Source organism: Dermacentor albipictus, chromosome 2, assembly GCF_038994185.2.
Source record: "Dermacentor albipictus isolate Rhodes 1998 colony chromosome 2, USDA_Dalb.pri_finalv2, whole genome shotgun sequence".
NCBI lineage: Eukaryota > Metazoa > Arthropoda > Arachnida > Ixodida > Ixodidae > Dermacentor > Dermacentor albipictus.
In genome coordinates, this window is record NC_091822.1 from 143,978,225 (window position 1) to 144,001,366 (window position 23,142).

The 23,142-nt window shown below is 49.2% G+C and overlaps 1 protein-coding gene across 2 annotated transcripts; it reads right to left on the reverse strand.

The window, feature by feature from the left end:
* Positions 1-392: 392 nt before the first annotated feature.
* Positions 393-22,574, reverse strand: LOC135904645 (high-affinity choline transporter 1-like). Of its 2 annotated transcripts, XM_065435510.1 has the most exons (9): positions 22,265-22,574; positions 19,168-19,275; positions 16,194-16,349; positions 15,149-15,297; positions 10,685-10,834; positions 6,477-6,606; positions 5,761-5,978; positions 4,007-4,205; positions 393-1,590 (listed from the first exon to the last, which is right to left on the reverse strand). In XM_065435510.1, exons 1-9 carry the CDS (start codon positions 22,494-22,496, stop codon positions 956-958), a joined length of 1,977 nt encoding a protein of 658 aa, XP_065291582.1. In that variant the 5' UTR covers positions 22,497-22,574; the 3' UTR covers positions 393-955. The 2 variants fall into 2 exon arrangements, with proteins under 2 accessions (XP_065291582.1, XP_065291583.1); XM_065435511.1 differs by lacking the exon at positions 10,685-10,834.
* Positions 22,575-23,142: the final 568 nt, after the last annotated feature.

A 23,142-nucleotide genomic window follows, 5' to 3' on the forward strand; every position in this document is an offset into this window, starting at 1 on the left:
TCCACCTCTCAAACATAAAAAAATGTTTCTATAAAAATATATAACTGTGTTTCAGCCTTTTTATAGCGCCCGGAAATCATTTCGAATAATCAATTAATCGATGAAAAACCCTGCATCGAAAGCGATTCATCGATTAAAGGCTAGAACAATGAACGATTATTCGTTGATCGAATAAAAAAATTAATCGCATCCCTAACGGGGCCATCCACGCCTAAAACGTGCAATTATACAGTCGAAGAACTGCACGCATCGATATAACTTCTTGCAGTATAGTAAAGAATCGGACAAAACGAACACGTTTAGTTGAGCTCGTCAGATTATGCTCGAAACAATGCAGAAGCGAGCACAGATCCTTTTATGAATACGCAGATATTTTCAAAGTACGAGATATGCTTCTGTAGTCTCGTTTAGTTCCCAACACAGAGCACAGACATATTGAAGTGAAGCAAAGACACACAGGCGAAGCTACAGCACAGGTATAAAAAATTACAAAGGAAGCATGAGTGTGAACAAATAATGACACAACTTCTTCGAAACACGGCACTTATGTCACCACAGCGGCCAAGCAGCGCGCAGAGCAAGTTGTGTCAAGAGCTCATCTGCAGTTCTATATCTTTACGGCCTTTCACCACGTAGTACCTGTGCTCATGGGAACATCTATGGATGCCTGACCAGTATTTGTCGAATAGTTGCGAAATATATCTTTAGACACGTTAAACGCACACGCTCACACGGAGAAATAGGTGGAGGTATCATAAAACAAGAGCTGCAGAAAAAAAATTTGCGTACGAACGAAAAGCAGAGCGTAAAAAAAATTAAATAGAAAGAAATAGTAAACTAAAGGCCCCCTTGCGGTCAGTGGGGCGCTGGTCCACAATCTCGCGTGCTTCCGAAGCGCTGCAGTCAGTCCGATCCGTTAGAGACGGACTTCTTGCGCGTCTACTTCCCGCCGCCTTTAGCGGCGGCCAGACTTGGACCTCCTGCGCGACGTCCTCGGCTCGGTGGTGGCGCCCTCGGTGAGAGTCTTCTCCGCCACGCCAGTCGACTGGTTCGCCCAACCGGCCTGCGACAACGAGGAACGCCTCAGGCCCCCGACCAACGAGGATTTCCCCACGTTTACGCTGTCCTGAGCTTCGACGGCAGGCGCAGCGCCAACCGACGCCCTCCGGTTGTACTTGGAAATCCCCGAGGTGGTGGCCTCTCGTTCGTTCGCCGCATCGGCGGCCCGGTCGGGCGGGGCGATTGACGCCCTGCGAGACTGGGACGCCGGGGGCGGGGGGACGACTGACGCCCTGCGAGACTGGGACGCCGGGGGCGGGGCGACGATTGACGCCCTGCGAGACTGGGACGGCGGGGGCGTCTTGAAGCAACAGAACACGTCGCAGCTGTCCGACAGCAAACCTCTGCGAAAGAGTGCGTCGGCCGCGTACGAGCCGAGGAGAAGCGTGGTCAGGCCGAGCGCCATGGACAGCAGGCGGAACGGGAACCGCTGGCCGGATTCCGGGTCGTACAGGGGCAGTTGCACCACCACGGGCACGTTCATGGAGGGCTCGCCGCACAGGCACCGGAACACGCCGCTCACGAAGAAAGCTGCGACGAAGCGACTCGGGCTATGAACTGCGTCCTTAGCGTAAAGTTTCCAATCCCCTTATACCAGCCTGCCGGCGTATGTCGTTTCGGCCGACTGCTACGGATCGTACTAGACCCCACACCGACTTCGAAGCCCTAATAGATGGATGGATGGATGTTATGAGCGTTCCCTTTAGAATGGGGACGCCACCAAGCTCTTGCTATTATACTGCCGAATGTCCTACCTAGGTTAAACAATAAAAAAAACACTATGAACTACCACACCCAAATTTTCTGATCCCCTATTGCGAACTGTGCTTTTGTACGTCTCCGTCTTTTGTCGCTTCCCTACTTTTCTCCCACCAATCCTCCTATCGCCTCTTACTAATGCCTATTGCGGACATGTTTACTTTACCACTGCCCCCGCTGAACCCAAGGGCTTGGTGCCTAAATCGACCGCTGGGTAGACGTCTCAACCCTAATGGTTGTGAGACAGCGCCCCTCGCACTACTTATATATATATATATATATATATATATATATATATATATATATATATATATATATATATATATATATATATATATATATATATATATACATATATATATATATATATATAGGAGCGTCATGTACGCAAGTTGCAGGAGCCCTTCCACAAGGCCCAATGAGATATGCTTTTCGGAGAGTTGTTTCGAATGTTTTTACGTTGTATCGGCACTGTTGCGGCACCTTGCGCTAAGCGCAAGCGGAATACGTTTTGAAACTTGACAACAATGTCTTTTTCTTTCCTCGCTCGCTATCAAGTTCGAAGCGTAAAATTAGCCTTAAACTATCTATACAGTAACATATAGAATGCTCTGAAATCATAACTTATGGAGTGAGGTACGAAATTTCTTTTCCTCCGAACGTGTTCCGAAAAGCTACGAAAAAGAACAAAAGAAACCCTCCCAAGAAACATTCACCGGCGATTACCATACTGCCCAATGCGAAATTTGAGCTCTGCTCTAAACGCGTTTTCATGTTTCGATATATTGGCTGGCGCGGACAGTCTGTCTCGTTCGGCACATCGTATACTAGGCGAAGTGTGGTGCAACCGCCTCGCTAATCGGGAGATTGAGGGAGGCAGCGCGTGGGTGACGCGTGTGCGCGATTCATAGCAGCCGCCGCAGACAGGCCTCCCAGACGACGCTTGCTACTGTGACCCATCCCGTCATCTCGTAGCCATCGTCGCCACACTACGCTTTCCTCGAGACTTCGCCGTACCCTCCTCCTCTGCATTTCTCCTCGCGTCTTTGATCCCCCGCTGCGCTCCACGTCAGCTCTTTCTTTTATACTCCGTTATGCTCGTTCACTCGGTTACGAGGGACAACGCCGACGCTCGCCGCAGGAACGGGTGGCTGAACTGGGCTTTAAAAAGAAAAAGAAATGACGTGGTGCTTCTGTCGGCTATCAACGAATCTCTCGTAGCGGTGAGCGCCTACGACAGTGCAATGACCGTTGTACCTAAGATAATGCAAAAAATAATAATAGCCCAAGGGCACGAGGGAAGTGGAGTTAGGGCTTTAATTCACGGACAGAAAGCGGTTCGTACATAGGTGCCACATGCAGCAAGGACAGCTTAGCTATATATCCGCCGTGAGTTGTCTACGGTGCATAAGTTACTGCAACTTCAGTTTTGCTTGTCACGTATGCGCGGCACCCATGCTTGCAAATCGCTCGGCGCTTCCATGTGTGGTATTTCGGGCATGATCAAGGTACTTATGTATCTTTTAGCCAAAAACGCGTTGCACGAAAAGTTTTAATCTTTGAACATAATATTTGTTTGTTTGTTTGTTTGTTTGTCTCGTTCGCTCTTTCGTTCGTTCGTTCGTTCGTTCGTTCGTTCGTTCGCTCGCTCGCTCGCTCGCTCGCTCGTTCGCTCGTTCGCTCGTTCGTTCGTTCGTTCGTTCGTTCGTTCGTTCGTTCGTTCGTTCGTTCGTTCGTTCGTTCGTTCGTTCGTTCGTTCGTTCGTTCGTTCGTTCGTTCGTTCGTTCGTTGTAAAGATCCGCAGTTAGAGCATTTCCCGTGGACTCAGCTACACATAAAAGCAGTATGGTACGAGAGATATATTATCACCAGACCTACACTGAGAAGTGTGTAAGGGGAAGGGAACTAGAGTTAAGCATGGCTCAATGGAAGGTTTGCATCCGAAACGCTTTAGTGAGTTACGAGTGTGTCCCTAAAGGCCGTAGCCGAACCCAGTCTTCGAAAGACATCACCGTCTTGGGCCAGTGCTCGTCCCAGAACATCCAGTGCCCAAATAAATCGTAATTGCGCGCATTTTGTTGTAGACGGCATTTTGTTGTAGGCGCCGGTAATGTCAAGAAGCTCGTAAACACTTTTTTATCCCAAAAATATCGGGTATTTCTATAGCGAAGCGGCGGTAACAGCTCACCCAGAACTGAGCCGTACGCGTTGGTCTCCTTGAAGTAAAACACGCAGAGTAACTGCGGAAAGAGTAGAACGTAGACGATGTCCGAGCACAGGACCCACAGGGCGAACACGGAGTTCACCGAGAGCGCCATGTACACGGACAGCGAACCCAGGGCGCAGATCATGATGCGCAGCGTGACCACCACCTCCATCTCCGTTGCCTGCACGTGAGCATCCGTGGCAGCTCTAAATATTTGGTCCAGTGTTCCTGCTGCAACATCTTTACCACCAGTAACCTTGACCGGTAGCTCAACAATACTTTCGACCCCATAATGTACACTTCTGCAAGCAAGCTCTTGGGAGGCATACATCAAGATCAAGAGCTACGTCAGTTTATATAAGGGAAACCAATAAATCCCCGCAAGGACATCTAAGTGCTACCTATATGGGTGATGCTGCAACATTTACAGAAATCACTCGAGCTTGTGAAATTATGCATGGAAACATTTCTGCACTTTGATAAGGCTTCACCGCCGGTTGCCGCGGCGCCCAACCTTCCTGTCTATATACAATGCAAATTTGTTAATTGCGCAGAACAGAATTTCGCCAGCCAATATTTAATCCTATTTTCCTATAATGTATTATACATTAGATGTACCCATTGTGTCTAAATGTTGAACTTGATAAATCTGCTCTTCCGTATTTTTTTTTACCATTCTCTGTAAACAGGCCTGCGAGGATAGCCTCCTAGTGATGCTCGTAGTGGGACGTAAATGAAGGGCATGGATCATCGGGTCGACCATTTCTATAATTACAATTGCCATCGCGTACCGCACACAATAGGTAGTTATGAAATACCAGTAATTTTGAACACCGTCACACACCTTGCAGAACTTGAAAATGCTGAGTAGATCTACAATTTCTGCTACGATTAAATTTCGATGTGGCCAAACTGCTTATATTGACGCGAAATAAGTTTGCACGTGTTGACAAGGGACCCTTAAGGCGAGAACGACGAAGTTCGTGGTTGCGCGCGGGCTCTCCGAGGACCAGCCATCGCTAAAGGCAGACGTTTTTTGCCAATCTGTATTTTGCCAAACTGTTTTAGTTGTAATAGCTGGGTGACAATATTAGTGTGTGCCCATACTTGGGCAACCCCGGAAATTGACGTGCCAATGTGATACTAGGGGCCTGCCGACTTGCATATAAAATCAATAGCACCCCGTCAACAACAGACACGTCCACGGCGAGTGCGGCCTCTTAATGGAGAGCCGTTGCAGCAAAGTTGCAGCCAAGATATCGACGATACTACAGAGAGTCCATTAAGGAGCAGTGACTGCAACGATAGATCTGTTGTGTCGTGGCATCATTTCGCACTATGGTTGGCGGCGAGATTGCCACTTAGCGTGTCCGCGGTGGCAATGCGGTGTGTCGCTATATTCCTTTAATGGTTATCGCATTAACGCCGACATTCATCCCGAGACGGATTCTAGATAAGTATTAAAAAACGTCTGGCATTGGGAGCTTGTCATGACGGATCCACTCGCATCTCAGATGTAGCAGTTCGCGCGGAGGCTGCTCTATAATCTGAAACTACGTGGTTTTCACCTGGCCCAAAATTTCATTGCAGTTGGCATTTAGGTATTCCAGATTGGGCTGATTGGGGAGTATTGGCGGGCTGCATCTTATTTCCGATGTTGCTGGTTCGCGAAGTGCTCGCCGCTTCCCCTGAGCCCCGGTGAACGTTCCCTGCCTAAGCCTACGGTGCCGACTGACCGTGGGCCGGAGAAGCATCTGGTAGACGTTCCTGGTGATCATTGTTGAGGCGCTCAGCATGGAGGAGTCGGCGGATGACATGACGGCGGCTGCGATACTGACGAGACCAAAAATGGCGGTCATGCCCGAGGTCAGGTACAGGATTGCGAACGGCAGCACCCGCGGGCTGTCCTCATCGTTCAGCTGATACGATCCCGGATAGCCCGCCGCCGTAAAGTCTGCAATGCGCATGACACGACCTGATGGTAGAGGACATGCTTTCAGGAGGCGCGCCTTTCGTTCGCTATGCGGCGCCGTGCGTTGCCATGGCGACGCGACGTGCAGCCGGTAGCCATGGCAACGCGGCCGCGGTGACCGACGCTTCCTTCGAAACATCTGAATGCTTCTCGGCGCGGCCTGACGTCGCATGCGTATACGTTAGGTCAAGAACGGTAGCTTGAAAAAATCAACTAGATGCTGCTGCAAGGCAATTGATTGATTGATTGATTGATTGATTGATTGATTGATTGATTGATTGATTGATTGATTGATTGATTGATTGATTGATTGATTGATTCGTTTACAGTAACCGCGCCTGTTTACGTCACTTCAGTTAACAGGATGCGCGTCGAAGAACACTGGTAATATGGTAACCTCCTTCGAAAAACAAGAAGAACCATGCACACGCAGGCATTAGACAAGCAACACTTGGGAAGAAGAAGAAACAGGTGTCGCACTGGTATGCTTGGCGGCACCTCCGATGAGGGCGGGTGGCAGGGCGAGGAATATGCAGCCCAAGGCTGACAAGAAGGAAAGAATCTTGGCCTCCGCCACGGTCGGGCAAGCTAGCACGCGCTGAAAGTAGACCTGCGCAGGGGCAAGAGGCCGTGCACCGTTTCGCCCATGAGCGAATCGGCTCATGGGTCAAGACTGCAACAAAAAATTTGTTATTAAGAGCACAGAAACATTTATTGAACTTCGGGACACATTCCTGTCGTAACAAAAGAAATCTTTCTCGACAAAAGAAATTTCGCCTGTGACAGAACGTTGCGAAATTTAGCAGCAATGTTACGACTACGGTACAGCGACAATAGTTATGGCGCAAGTGGCGTGTCTGTGTTGTAACCAAAAGGCCACTTCTGTCATCACGGCGAAACCTCGATCATATTTACGAGAGAGATTTTCTTTTTCTCCTTTGTTTTTAGCAAATGAATCAACAAACCATCTAGAAAACATTCCTCACAAGTTTCTGGTTGCACAATGTCCGTCAAGATCAGGCACGTACCCAGGATGTTTTTTCGGGGGGGAGGGGGCAACCCAAGCTAACTTTTCTATGCAAATGAGGGAGGGTATCTTTACTAGTACAAATGTGAACAACGCCCACCATTCGCCATAAAGCCGCATAAACCCACAAAAGAGAAGTGAAATAATCTGTATTTTACAGATATGCATGTGCGATACCCCCCCTCCTTTACTTGGCAAACAAAGAACCACGGTAAATGGACTCGCGCAGGAAGAACACTGCCACGAACAAGTAACGAAGCGAAAGTGCAAAATAAAGGTTACTTTAGTAGAACAGAACTTAAAAAAACAGCAGTTGGCAACAAAGGCACACGGACCGCGCGGAGTTGTGTTACTCCGCCAACCAATCACAGAAGCAAACAAAATCGTCGGGATGCGGCCTTTCCAAACGGCGTCGTACTTGATACCTCCGGAGCGTCTGCTGTTCTTGAAGAGTCTTTTCATCGGCGGAAGGAATGAGGTGTGCAACAGACATGGACAAAATGTATGGCGTCTGAGCATTTCGCTCTTCAAAAGTCTGCGGTGAAGTTAAATTTCACCGCTGAACCTGTTTTATTCATGAAACTTCACTGCTAACTGAAGTGAAACTTCACAACAAATAGTTGTAGTGAAGCAAGCATGTTATTTCAGTTCAATAAAGAATTAGGCACTCGCCATTCCACTATAACAGGCGAGGGAAAAGGTATAAGATTACGCGCTAATAATATTTTTTTAGTTACCGCCTCATTTGGGTAACAGAAAAAGTTTGAAGTACGAATTATTTGCAGCCTCGCGGAGGAACAGTGGCTGGCGGTTATGAGGGTGTGGGCGGGGCTTCATTGCAGATTTAAGTTTTTTTTTTTCTGGCCGCCACTCGTTCCACGTGCATACAGACCAGCTGACCACGAACTGAATCCCTTTCCTGGTCCATGGATCAGTCTAAACGAAGAAGGTTCAACTAACGAAGCAACAACGATGCGCGCGACCGTTGAATAGACGGTGACAACTGAATGCATCTGGCGTTAATCGCGCGGGCACCGATATGATGAGGGAACTGGCGTTCAGATCCCAGGAGAAAGGCAGCAAAATGTTAACCGCCGAATAGCTGTCAAGTCTCACCATTGATTTCGCGGCGCTTTAAAGGGACACTAAAGGTTACCAGAAAGTCAAGTTAAAGTGGTAGAGCAATGTTCTAGAACGTCTAAGGCGTCAACATAATCGCGAACAGAGCTTTAGTAACCAAGAAATTGAGGTAAATGCGTGACGCGATTTGAGACCCCCCAGCGACATTCCGGCACTAGCTCGATGACGAAAGCACTCTTCATAATTTGTGTTACTAATACTCAACTACTCGTATTGAAAATATCATTTAATTCGATTATAAGACGGAAGAAAATGCTACTTGTTTACGTCTACTTGATTCTAAGAAAAAATAACATTGACGTTACCCTTCTGTAGTATACGGGTGGTCGAAAGGTTTCGTTTTCGCTCGACTCTGCGCGCTCGACTCTGCGCCGCGCACGCTTTGGAGTTTCAGTAGTTTCGTTATCGCGTCGTGCTGTGCTGTGCGGGTTCTGCTGGCTCGCGAAACTTTCATTTCGAACAAACAGGGAGAATGCCACGTCCTTGTGATGTCGTGGGAAGCCCTCGTTGCTTTCCCGCTCCGGAGAGCCGGTGTCGAGGCCGCCGTCGTAGTGCGCAACGACGCCGGCAGCGCGAGCCCTCAGCAGCAGGTCGCGCTCGTCAGTGCTCAAATCGCTGAAGTTGAGCCCAGCACCACGAGCCAATCTGTCGTTGTCAGGGTCCATTGCGACGAGCGTCGAAGTTTGCGTCATAGAATAAAGTGCCAGCTTATGGTCGCGCGTTTCTCCTTCCGCTAGCCACCATACTCCCGCTTTCGCTCTTCTGTCGGCTCCGTCTTGGCTCTGTTTCTGGCCGCGCGTTTGCGTTTTGCGCAGAAAAGCCGTAGCGCCGTCTGCGGACACCGTTCTACTCACCGATGGCGCAACGTCACTATGAGAACATGATGTCAGTACTCCTCGATCGGAGGGCGGACGATTTGAACTGCGCTAGAGGTACGCGGACGCTTCAGAACGCATTTTCTCTTAAAATAAGTCTCTGCTTGGCACGAAACAAGCGTTTCGAGATTTCAGGGATTGTATTTCAACAGTCCACGTTCACTTAATAGTAACCTTTAGTGTCCCTTTAAGAATGTGTGTGAGAAGTGGTGGCATGGGCGGGTAGGGGGAGGGGGGTATTGTTCGTAACTTCGAGGGGGGGGGGGAGGGCGGGCCCGCCCGGGCATGCTGTGGGTGCGGGCAAAACCTTGCGAGGGTGAGCCCAGAAGTAGGGTGGCCTCATGCTGCGGTGTCTCCTCGCGTTCGCAAGGGAGGAAGACGAGGAGAGTGCGAGCACGCTAGGAGGGGGGAGGAATGGGGCAGAAAGGGGGAAGACGCGACCTTTGTAGGAGGCAACATGCGCTGGTTTCGAAGGCTGGCCGGCCGGATATAGCTGATGGCTTCGTCTGCGGCCTGTTCCCGCGCGCCTACTTCGCATTGACGCGAGAGGCCGCGCAAAGGGGAATCCGCTCGCTGCAGCTGCTGCCACTCTTCATCACGCCGGCGTCCCGACAGCGACTGTCCGCCGTCATCGAGTGAGATGCGATTGCCTGGCGTGCGTGACAAGGTGCTTGTTAATTTAGTTAGCACGCGAACGTTTTCAGCTGTTTATGCAAGGGATAAAACGACTAACCTTACTCCCTATAGCTGTCTGATAGTTTGCTATCGTAATCAATGCTGGGACTGTCGGGCTAAACTGACACTTTTTTTTTCCGAGCCTCAAGGAAGCCCGCGTAATACGACAAAGTGCCATGCGACTAAAATTTTCTCACTGACACATTTGTTCCTAATTTGACATTTAATCGAGGGCATTAATAAATATTAACTAATGTGATAAGGTCTAACACAAAAAATGGCTGTGGCTTAGCTAAGGTTAAGCCCAGGATGCGAAGCATACTAGCCTTTATTTTAGTTGTTGAACCACTGTTTAGCCTGGTGAACTACTGTTGCTTGGCTATATTTGGTTCGGCTAGACGAAGAAACAACTCATGCGTTACTCTGCTGATTCCTTTATTTTCAAACCAATAAATACGCTCTACCGCTACCAATACCGCTATACCGCTGGTATAGCGGTATTGGTAACCTGGTATAGCGGGAGGAGCGGGAGCTAGGCCGCAGTACCATCTGTGAGACCGCAGGCGAGCGCACGAGCTGAGACCCGGCTATGTAGCTACGCGGCCGCAAGCGAGCGCACGAGTTGAGCCTCCGCTTTTGCAGCTGTTATGACGTCATACGGTAGCTACGCGGCCGCGCGCGGCGCAGCAAGGAAAAGCGTGGTTGTGCGGCTAGTGTGCTTCGCATAAAATAGTCTTGGCTCTGTCCAGCAGGTGTAAGCTGCATATATTTAAATCTTGGCAGAAGTTACGCGGGACACCCAGTATATGTTAAGTTGTGCTGAGCAGTATATACTGCCAGGGGCTCCTAGCGTTCCCCCTGGATACCGGCCTGACACTCCGTTAACTGCCTTCGGCGTCAAATTCGCGTCGCTCTACAACATGGCGTCCTGCACGTGGACGCGTGCTTGGAGCGTAGCATCACCGCCCAACCTGCCACGGGATTCCTCCGAGCGCCGTCATGAGGAAGAAGTCGATGAGCTGGCTGACATCCTCGCTGGCGACGGTGCCGATCCAGTCGGTGTACTGGGGAGCGAGAGTGCCCACCGCCTTGTGAGATATGACCGAAGGCACGCACAGCCACTGCACGAGCAGCAAAGAAGGCACGCTCGACTCGACGCCTCTTCACTCAGAAATCGCGGACCGGCCAGGCGAGCAACCCCCATTTACATACTTGTTCCATACACTCTTGAAACGGTTGCACACTTTGAGGTGTATATTTGCCCGGCAACGATGATCCGTCATCTGCCTTGTTTGCGTTTCCTTTTTTGAAAAACTCGGTGCTCGCGGCTTTCCTGTCGAGAATGCTGTGTCACGCTGACGACGCGCAAGCCGTTCGTGACTTGGGAAGTACCGAGTTCGCAGCATTAAAGAATGGAAATGCGAGCAAGACACACGACGATTATCATTGTGGGACGAGATAAGCCCCAACGCTTGTAAATATTTTTTGAAGAGTGTATAAAGTCATGTACTCCCGTACATATATAACTTCTTTCAGGCGTGGTTCACACAGCCACCACCTACCCCGTCCCGGCACTGTAACGGTACCGGCGTCCGTCAGAAGAATGCGTTTCCTTGTCGGTTCGTCCTCAAAAACGGGAACCCGCTGTGGTTGCTCAGTGGCTATGGCGTTAGGCTGCTGAGCACGAGGTCGCGGGATCGAATCCCGGCCACGGCGGCCGCATTTCGATGGGGGCGAAATGCGAAGACACCCGTGTACTTAGATTTAGGTGCACGTTAACGAACCCCAGGTGGTCGAAATTTCCGGAGTCCCCCACTGCGGCGTGCCTCATAATCAGAAAGTGGTTTTGGCACGTAAAGCCCCATAATTTTTTAATTTAAAAACGGGACGCCGGCGACGTTCTGTTTATAAATTCCACACTGTAAAAAACGTTTACAACCTTAATGGTGTTTGCTCGTCACACGGGTGACGCCCCTACCGTTAGGGCCTTACCAAAATTTACAGAGGACGACAACGTAGCTCTAACTAGATGTGCGATGACAAAAGACGTAGTTGAATCATTCTGTCAGCCTTGGGCGGACAGAATTATCCGACAGAAGAATTTCGCAGGGATAGATATGACACTTTATTGATGTCCCTTGTCACAGCTGTTGTCATTTTTACTTCCAAGAAATAGTCGGCAAACGATATGCCGCCATTGGTTTCCACCAACAATCTGATCTTGCCCCTTAAACGTGAGCGTGTTAGCCATGCGCCGACCAAACGCCCTTTGCACACCCATAAACGCGTAAAAATGTTTAGAGTGCATGGCCAATTTCGGTCAGCGATGAATGTCATACTGTTCGGCATCAAATGGCCGCGACACTAAATTTTACAGCTTCAATTGTCATCCTGTTCGGCATCAAATGGCCGTGACACTAAATTTTACAGCTTGAATTAGTCGTTGCATGCATGTTAAACCGTACGCGTCCCACAGCAAACTAGCGAAACTTGAGCGCATTCGGTGCAGTAGAAAATTTTTAATTTCTTTATGTCGCAGCATAGCGGTAATGCCGTCGGGCGACACTAAGTGGTGACCAAGTACCGATGGAAGAAGGGGTCTCCCGCACGAGGACTCTAATGGTATGCTTCGAACTGACTTTTTGCCAGCGAAATGCAAAGCGGATATGAGTACAGCATGCCACCATCGCAAGGCCCGCTGAAGAATCCACTTCCCATGTCGTCCTGGAATGCGCGAATCTGCAGGCCAAGGCTGCGCTACTGTATAGGCACACGAAAATAATCCGCTGGCACTAGCGTTGGACTTTCACAAACGCGTTGAGCAGACCCTCTAAAAATCCGCTGAGGCGCAGTGTTCACGTCAGAAGCTGGAACACTGCACATCAGTCAATGACCCGCAAGGCGCTTATCGCATAGATTACGAAGCACAACGGTTTCAATCTGTGATGGCACGCTAGCAAAATCCATCAAGAAAGGGCAAAAAAATACTCCCACATCGTCCTTTGTAAGAAAAAAAAATGCACGAGATTTCGTGAAGAAAAGTTCGAGAAACAAAAAGCTTCATTAAATACATGTTCTTTATATCAAAGTTCGACTGCACCTGCAACAAAGCCAGTAAACTTGCCTTTCATCCTCTGTTTCTCTTGATATGGCAATCTGCTACTATAAAGTGAGGACCGGTGCAGCAAATCGTTTTGCTGCACTACAAAATCTGGTACGAAGCGCCCTTGAAGATTTGCACCGCTGCATTGCAGGGCAGTAAGCACAGTACGTCGCATCTGAATAAACGCTCCTCGTACCCCTTCTGCCTGGTCATCTTTCGTCCCGCTACAGGGCCCTGCTGTAAAATAAATTACAGAATGTTGAAGTACTTGTTAACGAAGCATAAGCCAACAAAACATCAATTACTGCTATTTGCCACACATTGCACTCGATGGCCTTCGTCAGGGCCATCGAGTGCCATTCTGACGATTCTCTGACGAAGGCCGGACCCGGGCCGACAAATTGGAAATAAAGCGTTTTTTTTTTCGTACGTGCGTCCTCGACCTGCAAGTGCCTACGCATAAATACAGGGTGTCCCAGCTAAATTTAGCCAGAGATTCAAAGGATGCAAATGCCATGTAGCTGGACAGAACAGAAGTAATGTTGTTTGCCGTCGCTTGGATATATTCCACCAATTTTTGCCATTCCGCCTAATTTAGATGATTATTCTTAATTAACCAAATTCTCGAATGAAATTAGATGAACTGTCAATCAGGAAATTATAGAGTGACATGAAAAGCTCCCGATGCAGCTTTCTGTTCCTCAATAGGTGCCACATAAGTGTTCTTCCGAGTGGGGAATACACGCAAAGTACCTCGAGCGGACAGCCTCGTGGCACTTTTTGCGTGCATTTGCGGGCTTCTTTCACGCTCAAAAAAAAAAAACTTTTATGTAGCACGTATTCAGCAACAGAAGGCTGTATCGAAAATTGTTCATGTTGCTCTACAATTTTCTCATTGACATTTTTCATCTAATTATAATATTTCAGAAATTAATTAATTCATTCAGACTAATTACGTAATTCGGCGGAATGAACAAATCATCTGAGTATCTCCAAGCGACGGCAAACATTTTCTGTCCAGCTACGTGGCATTTCGATATCTTTAAACTCTGGCTAAGGTTAGCTGGAACACCATGTATGTATGCATGTATGTATGTATGTATGTATGTAAGTGGTTTTGCATATATATACAGTCGAGTGCAAAAGTATAAGTACCAGAGTTGATGCTAAATTTAGTTTTTTTTCTCAGCCAAATTAAATTATGGGGTTTTACGTGCCAAAACCACTTTCTGATTATGAGGCACGCCGTAGTGGAGGACTCCGGAAATTTTGACCACCTGGGGTTCTTCAACGTGCACGTAAGTCTAAGTACACGGGTGTTTGCGTATCTCGTACCCCCATCGAAATGCGGCCGCCGTGGCCGGGATTCGATCCCGCGACCTCGTGCTCAGCAGCCTAACACCATAGCCACTGAGCAACCACGGAGGGTCTTTGAACTAAGCAATTGTTTATTCTATAGGTGATTTACTTCTATCAAAACACATATGTTTATATTCGGCGTACCCGCCGTGGTTGATCAGTGGCTATCGTGTTAGGCTGCTGAGCACAAGGTCGCGGTATCGAATCCCGGCCACGGCGGCCGCATTTCGATGGGGGCGAAAACACCCGTGTACTTAGATTTAGGCGCACGTTAAAGAAACCCAGGTGGTCGAAATTTCCGTAGTGCTTCACAACAGCGTGCCTCATAATCAGAAAGTGGTTTTGGCACGTAAAACCAATTTTTTCGGTGCGTTACTATAAGCCACGTATTACTTGGATGCTCGGGCTTCGTTTGATTTGCAGTACACTTTTCCTCAGCAGTTCCTTCAGGTTTGCTTAGCCAACAAAAGGGGGCAAACGACCTTTAAAAAATTTTTTTTTTATATTCGGCGTGATAACTCACACGAAACATTCCCCCTTTTTATGCACACCCTCGTTATATATCTTGGACCCTTCTTGGGAGCGCACCCGGGCTGCTAGTTTAGGGTATTAGTTTGGAGAGTAGGAAACCAGCAGGAAAGGAGGAGTGGCGCTTCCGTAAAGACTTGTTCTATCTATGGTCCTTAATAGCGCTTCTTCCTCTTCACAATCACACTCTTATTGTACCGCTATGGCGCCGCTTACGTGCACTGTATCTCCCCAGATTACGTGCACTGTGGATCTACGTGCATCTGTGGAGTATATACCGTGGTATTGCAGTGGCCTGCGTGGCCCGACGAAGTGCTTTTCCACAGGCCAACAGGGGCGTCTCAACAAAAGTTATGTAAACGTGTCAATTTTTTACAGCCGAGAATTTCGCGAAGCTGTCGATACCACGCCGCGGGCGCGTCGGTGTCACGCCCAATGCTCTCACCAGCAGGAAGGCGGTGGAGGCGAGCTGGAGGGCGTCCGTGTACGTGACCGCGTAGAGACCACCCAGCGACGTGTAGAAGTAGATCACCAACGCGGAGATGATGATGAAGTATTGGGAGTCGACCCCGATGATCACGCTCGCCGTGTCGCCTGCACGCAAGGACGTTTTGACGTCTGTTTGCGACGCTCGTTTTCCAGTGCCGCGCGCCTATACGTTTGCCCATACAAATGACGCAAACAGAGCAAGACACGTTCCGGGGACCTGCAGACCCGATTGAGTCTAGAGTTGTGAGCTAGACCAACACCACCTAGATAGCACAAGGCCTCTTCACTCCGATACATGATGTCATGCTACCTGGCCCTTGCACCCGCCGTGGTTGCTCAGTGGCTATGGTGTTGGGCTGCTGAGCACGAGGTCGCGGGATCGAATCCCGGCCACGGCGGCCGCATTTCGATGGGGGCGAAATGCGAAAACACCGGTGTACTTAGATTTAGGTGCACGTTAAAGAACCCCAGGTGGTCGAAATTTCCGGAGTCCTCCACTACGGCGTGCCTCATAATCAGAAAGTGGTTTTGGCACGTAAAACCCCATAATTTAATTTTTTTTACCTGGCCCGACTGCCATATAATCTAATGGGGACACTCCCGACTAGGCAACAGTGATTTTGACGTCACCGCTTTCATCACGCCAGCCTTGTCAATGGAAATTTGGGGCCAGGTAGCGTGACGTCATGGATCGGAATAAACAGGCCCTGTGTTATCTATAGGTGGCGTTGGCTAGACACCCCGTACCTGCGCCAGGGTGACGTTTGGTTGCCTCAGCTACTCAGCCGGCAGTGGTCCGGTGTGGGATATATAGCGGCAACATTTCGTCTGAAGACTTCGAGCGCTACGCTAATCTTCACTATCGCTATCAAAGTTCCGCCCCTTTGGCGAAACAGTCATCCTTTCTTAGCAACCCGGTATAACGTAGCCCTCAAGCTCCTGTCTCAACAGCGGTATGCCACAGTCGTTAAATCCCCACGACGACTGCGCGCAACACTTGCCCAGAGCCGCCAGTATGGCCGCCGTCCAGAATATCTCGCCCAGCACGGCCGGCACGCAGAACATCAGCCCCGTCCAGCGGCCGTAGTGACTCTGGAACGGGTCCAACATCGTCAGCGAGTCTGTCAGCCGCATCTTGGCCGCGAAGAAAGTGCCGCCTGCGCAGAAAAAGAGAGGGCGTCGCTGGAATCGTGAATTGAATTCCGGGCTGCATTTCGATGGAGGCGAAATACGAAAACACCCGTGTATACTTAGATTTAGGTGCACGTTAAAGAACCCAAGGTGGTCGAAATTTCCGGAGTCTCCCGCACTACGGCGTGCCTCATAATCAGAAAGTGGTTTTGGCACGTAAAACTCCATAATTTTTTTTTTTTAATTCTGGGCTTTTACGTGGCAAAAAAAAAACGATCTGACTGTGAGGCACGCCGCAGTGAAGGACTCTAGAATAATTTTGACCACCTGCGGATCGTTAATAAAATTATCGGGTATTCACGTGCCAAACCCCCTATCTGATTATGAGGCAGGCCGTAGTGGGGACTCCGGAAATTTAGACCACCTGGGGTTCTTTAACGTGTACCTAAATCTAAGCACACGGGTGTTTTTCGCCCCCACGGAAATGAGGCAGTCGTGGCCGGGATTTTATCCCGCGACCTCGTGCTTAGCAGCGCGACACCGGTAGGTGCTAAGCCGCCGAAGTGTGTGGAATTGTGAACGGACTATAGACGCCCATACGTAACATATTGTGGTCTATACTGCACGTAGTCTCAAACTTGATATGAATAAACATTAAATTCTTTGGTTTTACGTGGCCACAACCACGATACCGATTAGGACACACGCCGTAGTGAGGGACTCCGGATAAATTTTGTCCACATGGCGTTCTCTAATGTTCACGCAATGCACGGTATACGCAGGAAGCCTCGGCGCCAGTTACGGTGGCGAAGCATAGGGAACGTTTAAAAAAAAAACAGCGACGATAGGAGTCAAAGAGGCGAATGAATTTAAAAGTCGCAGTTTCGCCCAAAAGGCGAAGCGCCGATTGCGATAGCGAGTTTGCTGAACCGCTTTACGAAGTAAGGGTATATAGTAGTTTTATCGTCCGCATAAACTTGTAAACATTCGCTTACTAACTAAATTAAGGAGCATAGCGTCACAAGCGCGCACAGGCAAACATGAAGACATCTCACTCGATGACCGCCAATACTCAATGTCAGAACGCTGGCGCCATGAAGAGTGGCCGCGGCAGCTAGAGAATTGCCTTTCGCGCTGTCTCTCGCTTCAACGCTAACTAAACGGCGACAACGCAGTGCACACAGCGCCGATGACGTCAGCCCGCGGCGCGACTCTGTACCCATCGCAGACCGCTTTCAAGATAGGGCCCGCACGGCCACGCTCAGCCGCGCCGCCGGAGAACAACCCCCTTCCCCCCGTTGCCTTGCGCGCTGTGGAAGAATGCACGCTTCCTCCCTTGCGCGCTGGAACGAGCCACCACCCTCGCATCCCCATCGCACGCTTTCACTCGCACCCACAGGATAGGGCGCGTGGCCACGGTGTTATCGCATTTGCACTTGATACAGAACAAAAAGGCGACCACTACGACCGAAATACGCGTGGAGTGTCCACACAATTGCGATCGGAATACTAATGAAGAAACATAAAAAATGAAAATTAAAAAGAAAAGGTTAAACGAAGAATCCATAACAAGAGCCGTTATATAGTCAAGTTCCGAACGTTTCGGCGAGGCGCCACGAAAGCCGAACGGAAAGCTAGCCTATTCCGGAGTGCCTATATCCGATTCCGCGTATCGCAGCTCGGCTAGGGACAAAAGGAGCAATGCGCGCTATTTTCTGTTGTACTGCAGTGCCTAGAGAAATGTAGATTTCGAGACGAGAAATATCCCACATGTTTCTCGCGCAATTCACGCACGCACACAACGTTCGGCCAAACGCGAGAAAAAAAAAAGAAGGTCTCGTGCCGGACAAGTGTGCATCGATTAAAAGCTACCGAGAAACAAACATTCCTGGCCAATACGCAGAGTCCGAGAGGTCGCGTGTTGGGCCAACACTACGAGGGAAAAAGCAAAGAGAATGGCTTATAGCGGAAAGTTCGCTTGCCAAGGCTGGCTGCGTGACATAATGCTCGCTTCCCTTCCTCCAGACATGTTGCCTCTTGGGAAATCGGCCCTACACTGTTGCCAGACCACTTCAAACATTGTCTCGTTCGTGGTAGCTTTTAGTGACGCCCTCGTCACGATCAGCTCTCGCCACCAGCTCTCCGCTCTACTCTCTCCTATGCTCACAGAGCAGCCGGGCAAGCAGTTCGCCTATCACGTGGTGATAATGAGATGCAAGCGGCATTTTTTGATGAGCCAATTTTGATGTTTCGGCTAAGACTAGGTTTCCAAATTGTCACGGAGCACTCGTCCTAGTGTTCCTCCTAAAAGGCCAGTTTGTGCTCGGTGGTCATGCGATGACGCCGGACAGTTAGTGCGGAACGAGGCCGTTACTTCGCATTCGGGGTTGTAGAAATTTTGCGCGTGCTTTAAGCGCCTGTGATGATGATGATTTCTAATGGAATCGCCTATAAGCGAGCTCCTAGGATGCTTGAGCTAAGCAAGTTTTACTACATCTACCGCGAAGCGTAGCATTTTGCCCATCTCTAATTTAACTTTATCTTGAATAAAACCTCTTTAGTTATATTGTACACCTGCCGATGTCTGTAACGACGCCGGTTACATCTCTTGCCTGCTTTTTTCCCCCACCAATACTCCAAACGTATCTTGCTCGTCTCAACCACTGACAATTCAACGTTCCCATCAACTTTGAACTCCTGCGCGCCTCTGGAAGGTGGACGTTCCCGACGTTCCTGTCGTGTGATTGTTTCACATACATCACAACATTGCAACGAATAGGTTTACTACAACGCTGTGCGGCGCACCCTCTATCCACGGAAGCAAGATGACCGCCATAAACTTACCAAGAAACAGGCTCATAGCGTATCCAATCGGAGCATGGCAGTTTAAGATGCCCCACCTGTAGACTGCCTCGGCGGTGCCATTTAGATAGCCGCCTCCAACCCAGGTTGCTGTAAGAGCATGAAGACTAATTAGAATCGGGTGAGCATCTATCAAAAAACTTAAAACGCTCTGGCCGAAAACGCACTAAAAGAAAACATAGTTTACTCCATATATTTAGAGCAACTTCTTACAGAGCGAGTTGGTGCGTGGCTATGTTAGAGTTGCGCGTATAAAAGGACGAACTGTAAACTGGTTTTATTCGTGTCGAAGCTGCATATATAGGCAGTGTTCACAAGCGCAAAAAAAAAGAATGGGGCGAGGAAGGGGTGTTGGCAGATCAAGCCTACTTCAGGTGAGGAAAAGCTGCGCAGTAAATGGTTTTCCGCATATTGTCACTTACGCAGTCGTCGCCCGTTTCCTTGATGTAAAAAAAAAAAAAGCTTCTAGAAGCTCACGTGCTATTTTGTTCTCGCTCCTGCCTAGAATCTTATATGTTCGTGAACAGTGGCTCTTTCCAGCGCTCTTTCCATCTACATCTTTTTTTCTGTGTTCGTCCTTTTAGACGCCCGCAACTCTTCCTAAAATATACTGCATATGTAGCCCCAGTTTTACATTCGTTCCTTTATTTTTCTGTATTTACTTCTAACGGTTATACATTTTCTTTAAATCGTCTGTGACGCCGCTGTTCCGCATCCTCGGATGGATTCCTGCAAAGGCGCAAATTACTTGCACAAGAAGACACAATGCCCACATAACTAATTTCAAGACATCGACCAATTATTAATATTCCAATAACGATTATATTGACAGTGCAGGCGAATTTTCGCCTTCGCTGTCGGCATCGCTGTGAGGCGCCGCGTGTACTTTGGCACATGCATGCCGTATATGCGAAAGGTAGAATTAAGTTATACCCCTCAAGTAACAAATTTACTCGGACCCGCTTTCACGTTCCCGACTGAATTATTCCTCATAATTTTTGAGAATGGCAGCCCGCAAACAAATGCCATGAAACATAACATTCACAGCGCGCGCCTTTTATCTTAAACGTTCTAAAAACGTTCTATATATTCCAAGGGGTTCCAGCACAACACTAAGCCTTGCTATCGCCGGCAAGTCAAGTGCATGCCGTTCATTCAGTCAAGTGCATGCCGTTCATTGGCAAGTTCGCCCGAAGAGCGACGCTCTTCGGGTGAACTTGTCAATGTTTGTTCAATTATTTTTGTTATTAACTTTCGGGAACAAGTTGCAATTGCGAAAAAGAAGCCGCGAGCATGTATACTCAAGTATGTTTAGAAGAAATAGCGCGACTGAGCACCACTTTCGAGACAGCAGTGCCCAAAAATCTGCTGAGGAGGGCACTGACAATCCAGTTAAAAAGCGTCCCGAACTGCGAGAGAGAAGCTTTTCAGAAACTGTGAACTGGACATCGAAGTACACTTCGGAGCACATTCAGGACGGACATATTGAAATCAGTGCTCCTCTTGGAATTGCTGCTAAACAGTCTATGTTTTCTTTACTGTTCGGAATTTAGCTGTTTAATTGGGTACAATAACCTTTGCGGACACTGGTGTATCGGAGGCTGCATTCTCTTCCTCGAGCCGACTATTCTGCGACTACTCCTATCTGCATAACGGTACTGGTGATGACGATAATTATATTGCTAACAGCAGTAATCATGACAACAAATATTTATAGTGGCATCCCCTTCGAAGTATCTCGGCGAGAGATACCTAGCCTGTTTTACCAGGTATTATACACATATATAGCATTCTGACATTTTGCCTATACCTCCTTGATATTCCACTCATTAAAACCTCTGTTTCTATATGTACCCTTGCCTATGCCTGTGACTACTCCAGTTCTATCAATATCTTCCCTGCTTCCTTTTTCTACCAGTATTCTAAATGCATATTGCTTGTCTCGACAGGTGACCAATAACGCTTCCGTACGCTTTTAATCCCAGCGCTTCTGAAAGGCGTAACCTTCCCTGCGGCTTTTGCTGCGGGTAAATATCTTGGCGCTAATATTACGACCGATGTACTAAGTCGTTTCCGGACTCGTAGTGTTGAGTAGAGACGCCACGTAGTGAATGGTTGAGAAAACCTCAGAGAACACGCCATGGCCACCAAGATTGCGCGCGTTAACAGGTTTTGCTCAGCCGTCAACTGCCTATGTCACGCCGTGAGGATTATTGGCTTTGCGTCTCGCCCACGTTATGTTAGGTTAGCTTAGGTTTAGGTTATGTTTAGGTTACCTTAGATCAGGTTACGTTAGCGTGAAAGACGTTAGGGTGGCGCGGCGTTTTCTCACGTGGTTACGCCGTGCGGATTTTTGTCTTCGCGTCTCGGCCACGTCTGCATAGGTTAACGTTAGGTTAGGTCAACGTTACGTTTCGTTAAGTTAGCGTACGAGGCATTAGTGTAGCGCGACGTATCCTCATAGCGGTTGCAGGGGCGTCGAGCGTCACCGGCGGCCTTTCAGCCACTTGCGTTCAAACGCGGTTGCTAAGGCCCTCTGACTTCTAGATATTCAATACATGTGGCCCGGCCTCTACTGCAGTCTTCTCCTACAGAAACATCTGTGGTGTTATTTTCAAGGTACGCCGCCGTAAGGTGAGAGAAAGCTGTGGTCCCGCACGACTGGCTTAGCACGAGCGCCGCAGGTGCGAGACAGTCTGTCCGACACAGCGGTCGCCAAATGGGGCGTCAGTGACCTCTGCCTCACCAATTTCACCGCGCTGGTAGCCAGCGTCCGAACGTAAAGTTGACCTCACTCCGCAATGCCGGCACGCCTAGGGACAAGCACGCACAACGCGTGCTAACAAACCTCCTCCGTATACTATAATACCTATATAGGCAGAGTCATAATTATATTCAAGGAGCAAAAGCCCCCAGATTTTCACTCTCGCGCCCGCTCTTACTCGCGCCTGCGCACGAACGGCTGGCGATACCTCAAATGAAGTCTCGTGAAAGGGACGACTGGCGCAATATACCCGCCAGCGCGCGCAAATCTCGGAGGCCCCGAAAACGCGCTACACTACGCTCCCATTTCACCCACCGGTCATGGATGCGACGCCAAGCAGCAGCGGCAAATCCCGGTTGGCGACGAACACCCTGACCAGGAAGTCGTCGTCGTCTTCATTCCTCCGCCTGGATATGCGGGACCCATGCGGGCCGATCGTGTGGCTCTGCATCGGGAGCACCTTGCGGCCTCCATAGACGCCGACGATCATGACTGCGAAGTAGTACACGATTATGAACGTCAGGGCCACTATGTTCACCGCAGCCATGGCGCCTTTCCTGGCCTTCCGCTTGGGACGAGGACCGAATGGGACGTCCGCGTGCCACGGGCCACACGCGAAACTCGCGAGCGGCGCTTCTGCTGATGATGGTGATCATTCCAAACATCGCCACGCACCCACAACGGATTACCCGTCGTGGTGGCGTAGTGGCTTTGGCTTTGCGCTGCTAAGCACGACAGCGCAGGGTAAAATCCCTGCCGAGGCGGCCACATTTCGATGGGGGGCGAAATGCAAAAAAAAAATGGCCAGGCTTAGCTTGGTTAAGCCAAGAATGCGTTGCGTATTGCGCGAGTTGGGGCCCAGCTTTTCCTCCGGCTGTCGTGACGTCACGTCGCGTGGTTGCGCTAAAGGTCAATGATGGCTGCCCGGCTGCGCCCAAGGGCTGAACTGAGTGATTGCAATATGCGACGCTTAAAAATAGAAGCAACTTACACTGTAAACGGAAATAACTCCGACGTGGGAGTATAACGCTTGTCCTCTAGCGACCCCCCGGTTCGGAGTTTATTATGCTCCGTATGATCGGAGTAGAATTTTTACTCCGTGCGAGCGGAATTTTCGCGTGGAATTATGGGAGGTATTTTTTCTATCTTTTCTTTCTTTTTTGCTTTGCAATTGGCGGAGTTTTTTTGAGGTG